At 40.8% G+C, this 10853-nt stretch overlaps 1 protein-coding gene across 1 annotated transcript; it reads left to right on the top strand.

Moving 5' to 3' along the window:
- The first annotated feature begins 5113 nt into the window (after window positions 1-5113).
- On the top strand, window positions 5114-10473 carry LOC117951619. The gene is made up of 3 exons (XM_034883392.1): window positions 5114-6882; window positions 6993-8196; window positions 10441-10473. The coding sequence occupies exons 1-3, from the start codon at window positions 5129-5131 to the stop codon at window positions 10471-10473; spliced, it is 2991 nt and encodes a 996-aa protein (XP_034739283.1). The 5' UTR covers window positions 5114-5128.
- The last annotated feature ends 380 nt before the right edge of the window (window positions 10474-10853 follow it).

Raw genomic sequence — 10853 nt, 5'->3', positions numbered from 1 at the left:
CAAAGCTGGAAAAAGAAAAGACGTGTTTGCTCTCTGTTTTTGTTTATTCAGGGTACTGTGTCACCTTGGAGATGCCATGTTGGTGTCTTGCTCTCGTCGCACACCTAAAGACACGCCGCCGTGCCAGCTGGTGCCGACAGATTTGGGGAACTAAAGGCCGGGGTGTCGCAGGCAGACCCCGGCTTCGTTTATTGAGAGCAGATGGCAAACACACGATGAGAATTTGTTCTCCAGCCTCTGCTGCGGTGTTACTGCTTTAACAAACATTCAAATCCTTCTTGTTGCTTTGCTTTGTTCTTTCAAGAAGCTGCAATTGTGTGTTCATAGTAAGAAGGGGGGACACGCCATGGGAGGCAGGTGACCTGTAGAAGTAGAGAGAGAAAGTAAAGAAAAGAGCTGTGGGACTTCAACACTTTCAGTCACTTGGGACCAAACAAACAGGGACTAATTAGTTGTCTGAAAGTCAGTCTCTCATGTACTTACAACACTTCTCTACAGGGGGAGGTGGCACTCTGTTAAGACGCTGTGTGTGTGTGTGTGTGTGTGTGTGTGTGTGCTGCACCAGCATTATTATTATCACCACTTATTATCACCCTGGGTTTAAACTTTTAGCACTCCATTAAACTTTGGTAGAGCTACAGAACCATTCTGCACATTTATTTTTAACCTCAGCTTTTTTATTTTGGTATTTAACCATCCATTTTAATATCTGCTCAAAGGCAGAGTGGGAAGGAAAACCGGCACCATTGGCCCCGACTTAGTTACCTTTAGTTTCACAGTTATTTTTGGAATTTTATGGTCAATAAAACTAATTTATTGGAAATTATACCTAATGTTTGAGTTAGAAAAGCAGAAATTAGGAATTATTGAGACTAAAATTAAAGGAATGGATGTTGATGATAATCACAGACTGGAATATGTCAACTTTTACTCAATACTATTTCAAAAACACTTCAATTTCTTTTTCAAATGCTATAAAATTGATTAAGACGCCCCAAAATTAATGAGAGTAGAGATTTGTACTTGCCAAAGAGCGTTGTGTGGAATCAATCATGTTATTTTGGGTTATAAAAAAAGAACACTGATATAGGAAAACCGGTTAATTTGACCCGAGGAACACATTAGGGTTAACCTGATTTCACCAAACAGAGTATAACATTTGACAGTGTAGAACTCAACCATAAATCAGGTCTGGTGTGTGGTCGCATACCTGCGGCTGAGTGAGTCATCTGTGAGCAGATTAGACAGCCGTCCATCACTGGGCCAGGAGGACACACAGCCTGGGCTCCACTCTTCAAGGCTCGCTCCCAAAGGTCAGAGAGTCTGCTGATGTGATGGCACTGACAGGCCCTCCTCTTCACACATGATGTCACCCTCCTCTTCCTATTTGTCTTCTGCTGCTGCCGTCCATCAACTCGCTCTGACTGGGCCGGCCGCTGGCGTGTGAAGACTCAATCAACTTTATGAATTGCTATTTTTCTTCCATAAGGTCCGTTTCGGGTCATGTACCTTCTTTCTTATGCCTTCCGTACACTTGAGGACTCTGAAAAGATTAAAGACAATCTTCTATAATGTCACTGAGTTTTTTAGTCACAGACTGTGATATTTTGCAGTGACCAGGGATATCTAGCGCTACAGCTTTGGTAACTTGAGGAAAAGTTTGCATATTTTTCTGCTGTACATGCAGATGAACGGAGGCAGTGCCGTCAATGTAACTCCGGTTGGATGATGCCTTTCAGAAGGGTTCAAAATCAACAACTTTCCTTTTTTACTGTTTAGCTTAGCGCACCACCATCGCCACCATGAACTGGCTGCAATATGTTTCTTTGTGCTAGGGCCACGCAAAGATCTGCCCTTCAATAGCATTCCGAAAACAAACATCCAAAAAACAAAAAAGATGAACCAAGGACGAAAAACAACAACTGGAAAACCTCACGGGGAAGAGCAACAACACTGACAGGACAAAAGACAAAGGAAGCACAGACATTAAATACACGAGGTAACGAGAGGCAGGTGACAACAGAAGCAGGTGGAACACATCAGGTAATCACGGGAGCGGGAAGACACAGGAAGTAAAACTAAAGACAGGACGAGAGGAAAAACCCGACTTCAAAATAAAACAGGAAACAGAACACACAGACGCTCAGGGAAACACAGGACGGGACCAACAACACAAGACCGGGGAGAAAAGACACGAACACAAGACAGGATTAATAAAAAGAAAGAGGAAAAGAATCCAAACCACAACAAGAAGTATAGTGTTACTACTTTAACTATGAGCCATGATAGTCTAACAGCGAGCCAACATGCATAATTTGACTCATTCATTTACTTTGATAATTTACTCTCGTGCTTTTCCTGCTGTAATATATAAAATGTCTTCTGAACAGTAAACAAACCATGAAGGAATATTGCAGCTTTTATTATAACTTTTATTATTTTTGTTTATTTCATGATTGCATGACTTCCAGCTGTATTAATTTGGTCCAACTGTACTGTTTTACTAATAGTGAACAAGTAACTACACAGAGTCCAAAATAGCAGTCTTATACTTTATTGTCCATTAATGCGTCTGTCCAACTGACATGATTTCACAACACGTTGTCCCACTCCTCCAACAATTTGGGATAAAAGAAAACAAGCAAACAAAAATTACAACAATAACAATAATAAATACATTAACTCCTGCAAGAACAGTAGTGCCATTAATATATAATCCTCAAGTATAGTAGAAGTAGATAGATAGATATTTATTTATTAATCCCCCAAAAATGGGAAATGATAGTGTCACCGCATCAAACATGAATCAGTCACACAGCACAGAATATAAATATAAATGAAATACTAGGATACAACATACAAACATAGTATATACATGAAATAATAATAATAACAATAATAGAAAGAAAAATATAAGAAAAAATATTTGTACATTTGTACATTTGTATTTTTACCCACATATCAAAACTGATATGTGGGTAACATCTCGTAGTATAACTCTCACAGGGGCCATTTTTCTGCATTGAGTACTTTTACTTTTGATACTTAAAGTAGGCCTACATTAGGCTAATGTTTTACTTTTACGTAAAATAAATACATACTGTATATATAATATACATGACTGTATATGATATAAACACAGCATATTATAAGGGTGTCAGTAGCTGAGTCCGTAGGGCGTTGGGTTGGAAACCACAGACGGGCTAAAGTATGGTGATGGACTGGAGGTGCCAGTTCACCTCCTGGACACTGCCAAGGTGTTCCTGAGCAAGGCACCAAACCCCCCACCTGCTCGGGATGCCTTTCCATGGCCCCCCCCACTCTGACATCTCTCCATTAGTGTGTGTATAGGTACTGAGCATGTATGTGTAAATTGTAATTTCCCCTTGTTGTGTTATTAATAGAGTATACATTATCGTTATTATTAATTTATTCATCAGCAAGAATGATGCCAGATGAACATTCTATCGGAACACAGAGTTCTGTGACATCACAGTTGTGTTCGGAACACAGAGTTCTGTGACATCACAGTTGTGTTCGGAACACAGAGTTCTATGACATCACAGTTGTGTTCGGACCCAGAGTTCTATGACATCACAGTTGTCTTCTGACTCTGCAGAGTCTCACATCAGATTCCAGTCCAGATCCTCACAGTGAACCACGGGTCTCTAGCCTACTAGACTACAAATGGTTACAACAAGAGAAAACTCTGACTAAACCGTAAGATCTCAAGCAGAAACGAGTGAAAGGGACAAAACAAGTGAAACAGCTCATTCTGAAGCCAGATAGGTAAGTCAGGTTTAATGCACTTTACTGATTAGCAACAACTTAGTTTAGAGTTTACAGAGACTGCAACAATGTTAAAAGGTGATTACTTTTTGAATTAAGGGGTAATAAACAGAACAGAACCACATGATGATGCATCAGCATACATATTTATTGTACTGTACTGTAATTGTTGTATTGTACTTGTATTTTACTAAAGTTGGATTTAGTTCTCTTGTTTTCAATATAAAAATATAATCCAACAATGATTGTCTAACTGTTGCTGCACATGATTATATGCTGAGGATCCTACAGTACACGGCTAATTATCTCATGATAACATGAGACCTTAATAGGGTCCAGTTGGCCCCATTATTTGTATATTTTTGACACAAATAAATTCTTTAAAACCACAATCTTACATTTTCTTTTACATATGACATTAAGTTTGACTTTGAAATAATACATTCTAATAAATAATGAATGTATAATCACTGTTGCACGTTCACCTTGATGTATTATTGATGTAATACTTCGGTGACACTGACCAAACTGCGCTCTATGAAACACTAGTTATGTATCAGTAAATAAAGCGTTATTTTATATTAATTATATCACATTAGTACGTTATTCATAAACACAGTTATACATGTTTGATTTGCAACCAATAAGCTCATCTGTAATGTGTTAAATGATTGTATTTTAATAATGTATGATGGATTCACCATCACTAAATGAAGTATTACATCATTACAAACCAGTTATTTAGGAGTTGTCAATGGTTCACAAGATCATTAAGAAAGTGTAACCATGGTTACAAAACTATTTAGACAGATATTATGCATGTATTTACACATTCAGACATGTACTAATGGTCAGTTAGTGTGTTAATATACTGTATGTTTTATAAACACTTATTAAAACTGTAATTCATGATTAATTCAGGTGTTAGAAAGCGTTTACAAGCTGTTAGTTAAGTATTTTGTGTGAACTCATCTAAAGTCAGAACTATCTTTTACTTATGAAGAATTTATGAATGAGTTTCCGGGCACTTTGTTAATGATCTTGTGAAACAATAACAACTTGTAAATAACTGGTTTGTAACTTATGTAATACTTAATTTAGAAATGTGAATCCATTGTTAATAAAGTATGAAAGTACGTTAATAAATGTATGTAATAAATGTTGTTAATAGAGAATAAAACATGTAACAGTCTTTATGAATTACATATCACTGTTTACTAAGGAATAATATTAATTGATTAATTAATTAAATATTTACTGACACTAATAGCATTAAAACCATTTCTTTATGGCACTGCTTACATGTTTTTTTCTCCATCAGAATACAACTTCATGTACCATGGACGTAGAAACAGAGGACATGGAGGAGTTCACCTACGTCCTCGTGTCCGAGGTCGTCGAACAGGCTGCTGCAAACCTCGACGAGCTGAAGCAGTCGATCTGCCGCTGGCAAGCAGGGGACTGCATCACGTCTGAGGAGGACAAAAACAAGTCCTCTGCTGGTTGTGTCACCCAACAGAAGGTGCAGCAACACCTGGACAGGTTTTTTACTAAGCGGCGAGCGTTTTCTGAACACAATAGGGACATTCTCCAGGACAAAGAGGTCACCAGCCCTGGAACCTTTCCATCCATGTCCAAACAAAACATTATGATACACCCCTCTTCTTGGACATTGTGCCAAAGCTGTCCGTATCCAGAGAGCCTGGCAAAAGAGGCAAAAGCGGCCAAAATGTTCATCTGCCAAGTGGTCGACGATCATCATCAGCAGTCCATTGAGTCACTGAGGAAACTTCACACCACCGATTCTGCCAGCGAAACCGAGAAACCAGCTGGAAAGTCACTTATCAAAAAGCTACAGTCAGCTTTGAAAAGACGTTTTGGCCGGAGGATGAGCGAGAAACAGGTTTCAGCGCAACAAGTACATGCAGCTTCTTCCAAACAAGACCAGAGATCCACCCGTTTGGAGCTGGTTGAGAAAGAAGAGGACTCTGTAGAGATGGAGATGAGGAATCTCCCGTCTCCAGCCTCCAGCAGCTCACTTCCATCATCCAATCAGGTAGATGATGATGCTCAGCCAGAGAGCCTTCTGCTGGTCGAAACAGCAACATTTTTCCAAAATGAGCTGAGAAGTTGGAAATCCACAGAATGTTGTGATGGGGTTCTGATGGCGGCTGAAGACACTGAGGGGAAGGTATCTACCCCAGACTTGGCAGACAGCTGCTGTCAGGTCTTTCAGGAAACCTCCAGTCGTACTTCCACGGCCCAGACAGTTCAAGCCTTGCCTATTGAAGGACAGGAAGAACATGAAAAGACTGAGACTGTTGTACAGACTACAGAAAGTCCTCAAAATCAAAAGATCTCAGAGAAAGAGGCAGAAGATTTCATAGAAAGCCAGGACGTCTGGATCCCTGAGACAGGATCAAGCTGCAGACTCTCCACCACGCCAGTGGAGAGCGGCATATCTTCTTTCTGTTCGAGCACAACCCCAGCCATGTCTGAGGTAACGAACATGATTGACAGCCAAGTCATTGAGGACGTCTGGATCCCTGAGACAGGATCAAGCTTCAGACTCTCCACCACGCCAGTGGAGAGCAGCTTATCTTCTTTCTGTTCGAGCACAACCCCAGCCATGTTTGAGGTAGCGAACATGGATGACAGCCAAGTAATTGAGACATTCATAGGGACACTAGAATCCTTTGATTTTGATGGCAAAGCTGAAAGTCCAGTCAGCGAGACATTTAACAAAAACATGTGGACAGCATGGAGGAAACGCTTTGGTTTGAAGCAGCGTAAAAAGCTTCCGACATTTTCAGATTTTCATGATGTTGAGAAAGAGCAGGATGAAGGTCCCGCAGAGCACCAAATGTATTTTGGTGTGCAGCAATTATTTGCTAAACCCCTTGAAGTGAAACCTTCAGAGGCTGACAATGACCAGGTCATGACAATATATTCACCTCCAGAAATATCAGGAGGGAATAGACATTCTGTATTTACACAGAAGGAAAATAAAGCAGCAGCAGACCAGCAGCTAGTCCTGGATTCTTCCAAAATTTTAGCTATAATGAGGAGATTCTTCCAGAGTCTCAGCGAAGAGTAAGTTATTCATACCTCCCCTAGTATTCTAGTAGGTACTTGAATAGATTTATGTGACACGTGTGCATTTTTTTCTCCATGTTTAACCTTTTGTTTCTGTTTGTTTGTAGGCAATGGAGGGAAGTAAGCGAAGGTGTTTACAATCAAGATGTGAAGGAACAGCTGATTTACATGTGCATGGATGTGCTGAGCATCATCTCAGACTCGGTCATTAAAATCCTCTTACAGTCAACGTGTCAGATGTCCGCCACACCTGGAACCTTAACTCTGAGGAGACCCTTGTCCTCGAAGCGTTTGAGGGAGTTTTTTGACGACAACTTTCAGAGTAGTTTGGAAAGCTCCTTCAGTCAGGCTCTCTGTGAAATAACTGGTGCTGACACATCTGTAAGGATTTTGCACAAATTCACAGAGGCGATAGTGGAAGAGGTCATTGAAGAGGTTACTTCTGCCTTATCAGTGGCCATACAAGGCCGTCCATCATTGGATAGAAGACCCTCCAGTGCCCCTGTTACCGCCAGCTGCCAGATGTCAAAAGACAGAGTAGCTAAGAAGACTTTGGCAGGAGCCATAGCAACTATGAAATCCATTCTCACAGGACGAGGCACCGCAGTTAAGAGAAGGATTCAGACAGAGAGCGGTTCAGATCCTGATGTTAAAGAGGTGTACACCGAGAAAAATGAGTCACGATGGAAGAGGCTTTTCAGTCGAAGGCAGAGAAAAGTCGCGTCTTTTGCAATGGACGATTTGAACGGAGCTGCCAGGTCAGCCAGTGCGGACTCGGCATCTATGCACACTCTAGAGAAACAACAGCTTTCTTGGTTTACTCGAGAGTCCTCCATGTCCTCTCCCAGTGATGCCCTGAAGATAGACCCGTGGCCCACTCCGCTAGAGTTGGTAGACTACATGGAGGTTGAGGACATGACACCTGAAGATTTTATCTCATCTCTGTTTCGATTCCTTGAGGATGACCCTTTGTCCGACTTGGCATCTATGCAAACTCTGGAGAAACAACAGCTTTCTTTGGTTCCTCAAGACTCCTCCACGTCCTCTCCCAGTGCTGCCCTGAAAACAGACCTGTGGTCCACCCCGGTAGAGTTGGTAGACTACATGGAGGTTGAGGACGTGACACCAGAAGATTTAGTCTCATTTCTGTTTCAAGAAGAGAAGACCGCTTCTTCTCTGTCTCTTTCCGATGATTCTGGTGACGAGGAAACCGTCATTCAGATCTCTGCCAGCCAGTGTCTCAGTGCCAAGAAAACCAAGGCAATGGAGAGAAACGGCCTTTGCTGCTTTTTCTGCAACATATTCTCAAAGGTATGGATGCACTTACATGGACATTTATAGTCAGTGCGACCACATCAAAAGAAAAAGAATAGATTTGACCAGATCCAATGAGGTACAGCGGCCAGAGAAAGTTTACACATCCCGGCTAAAGTTTTATTGAAAAGAGGAATAAAAACACATCTTTTGGAAATTGATCTTAATGCCTTAATTCAAAAGAATTTGGAAAATACAACCTTTCAAGGACACAGATTTTCAGAAGAAGATGAAGACTCCTTCCTGGATGCAGCTCTTTTGCTCCCCCCTTCCATTTTAAATAAACATTAAAGGTTTTACCTGCAGACCGTGTTGTTTAGTGATTTTCTCTTAATGCTGTGCAGCGTAAATCCCATTACTACACTATTCTGACAACAGAAACCCAGCCACAAATATTTGATCCATGTAGTTCATAACTGGACATAATGGAAGAAACCATTTAGCTATGTAGACAACTTACTTTTATGGTAGAAGCACAAATATCTAGGAAAAATGACCCTAACATCACATATAGGGATTAGAATTCAAATTTGACGTGGGACTTGTTCTCAAAAGACTTCAGACTTGACTTGGACTCAAGATTAGAGTCCGACCGATAAATGATCTTTAAGGCCAATAACGATACAACTATTTAATTATTAAAAAATCGGATATTCCGATATATCGGCCTATAGATATTAAAAAACAATTGCGTTACAAAACATGAACAGATTTCCCTAACGTAAGTTATTTGTAGTTATTTACAGTTCTCACTAAAATATTATGATACAGATTTTTTTATTGTTATTATAAACAGTCAAAACTTAAAATCCTTTGAACAAAAACACATCGACAAAACATAAAAAGCAGTGTAACCAACAGGGACGTTGTAGAGCGTCCGCTGGTGGACAGACTATGCAACACCATCACTAACAGGGACGTTGTAGAGCGTCCTCTGGTGGACAGACTATGCAACGCCATCACTAACAGGGATGTTGTAGAGCGTCCTTTGGAGTGAGGACAACAAACGTGTTGACTACAACAGCTGCCGCAACACCATTCATCAGAAGCTTTGGCTTTAAAAGCTTCATCCAAGGACCAAACTAAAGATGCGCTGAATGCAAAATCTGTGAACACTAGCTCGTGTCCACAGAGCGTTAAGACTTAACTTGGACTCTAGCTCAAAGACAGGTGTGATCTTGCGTTGTGTTATACAGAGAAACCACAGGCCTGTAGTCCCAGTTGAGTAGTTTTTATTCTGGTAACAGACAGTGCGGTCCACGGCAGTGATGATACTAGATATAGGGAAACAGAACAACATAGATCACTAAAGTACACAAATATACACTTTGGCAAATGGCAAATGGAAGCATTAATAAGCATGTTACATAAGCATCTCTGAAACAGCAACAACATCTCTGGCTTCAGGTTAGGTTGCACAACTTAAACAGCGCAGTGTTAAACAATTTTAATAAATAGAGATTTGAACCTTATTGAAATTTTTTGTGTGTAAATTGTTAATAATTGAGCAATGGGAAAATAATCGCCAAGTGAAAAATTAATCATTGGATTAGTCAACAAAAGATAAATCGCTAGATTAATTGTTTGAAAAATTATAATTTGGGACAGCCCTGGTTTAAAGAAACACCACTAAACCAGAGCACGTTCTCCTGCCAGGTGGAGCAGTTGGAGCTCTGCTGTAGCTCGGAAACCGCAAAATAAGAAGCGTTCTGCATCCTGTTAACCCAGTCTTCCTGTGAGCTGTGCCCTTTGGCTGCCTGTGTAATGTACAGTATCAAATTGCTTCTCTTAAAGGAGCAATCATGCAACACTCCAGGGGATGTTGAGCGCAGTAACTTAACGCTCACCGCTGACGTACAGTGTGACACCTCTGGGCTCTGACTGGCTGCTGGGTGCTAAAGCACTGGGATGTTGTTTGAATGGCCTCAAATCCCAGCTGGGACACACTGGCCACGCTGGGGGTGAAAGACAGACACTTCCTCCCCCCTCCTCCCCCCTCCTCCCCATGCTTTAGGGAATACAGAGATGCACTGTTTCGTCTCCAGGTGTAAATGAATAAATCTTAAAGTAAGTCCGGTCGGTGTTAGGGAGGGATTTCTGATAAATCATGTCCTCAAGTCACAAATAATCCTCTCATTTTGTGGATTTTATATGCTCTATGTGTCATAATCAGTGCTGTGGTACTGGGCAATATTTGGTTTCTACTGTGTTTCCCCTCATGCTCGTGTGTCTGTACTTTAGAGATGGGGACTTGAGTTTGAGCCTCAGACTTGAATGCAGAATATGTGGAGCTGGCTCAAAGACTTGAGACTTGACCTGGGCTCTTGCCCAAGGTGAAATGGGAGCATCTCTGCTGTACATGACCCTCTTTTTCATGGCGGCACATTCAATCAAATACAATCAACCTTCCTGCTTAGTCCTTGTGTTGTCCTCCCGGTTCAAAAAGGGGACAATGTTTGACAGACAGATTTTTGTCCCTTTTTCAGACTTTTTCACTGTTGGGATTTCTGTTTTTTTGGGTGAGGTTAACAACGTTCCTTGTAAAACGTGTAATGTACTTGTTTTGCTCAATTCAATGCAATTCAATTTTATTTATAGTATCAATTCATAACAAGAGTTATCTCGAGACACTTTACAGATAGAGGAGGTCTAGA

Source organism: Etheostoma cragini, chromosome 10 (genome assembly GCF_013103735.1).
Source record: "Etheostoma cragini isolate CJK2018 chromosome 10, CSU_Ecrag_1.0, whole genome shotgun sequence".
In the NCBI taxonomy this organism is placed as follows: domain Eukaryota; kingdom Metazoa; phylum Chordata; class Actinopteri; order Perciformes; family Percidae; genus Etheostoma; species Etheostoma cragini.
The sequence above is the reverse complement of the archived record's forward strand: the minus strand, read 5'-3'. Positions and strand labels throughout refer to the sequence as shown.

Bases quoted from the DNA above. Each gene is read 5' to 3' on its own strand.
- LOC117951619 (XM_034883392.1), top strand. From the start codon at position 5,129: ATGGACGTAGAAACAGAGGACATGGAGGAGTTCACCTACGTCCTCGTG. The intron at 6,883-6,992 runs GTAAGTTATTCA...GTTTGTTTGTAG, and splicing joins TTCCAGAGTCTCAGCGAAGA to GCAATGGAGGGAAGTAAGCG. The intron at 8,197-10,440 runs GTATGGATGCAC...TCTGTACTTTAG, and splicing joins TCTGCAACATATTCTCAAAG to AGATGGGGACTTGAGTTTGA.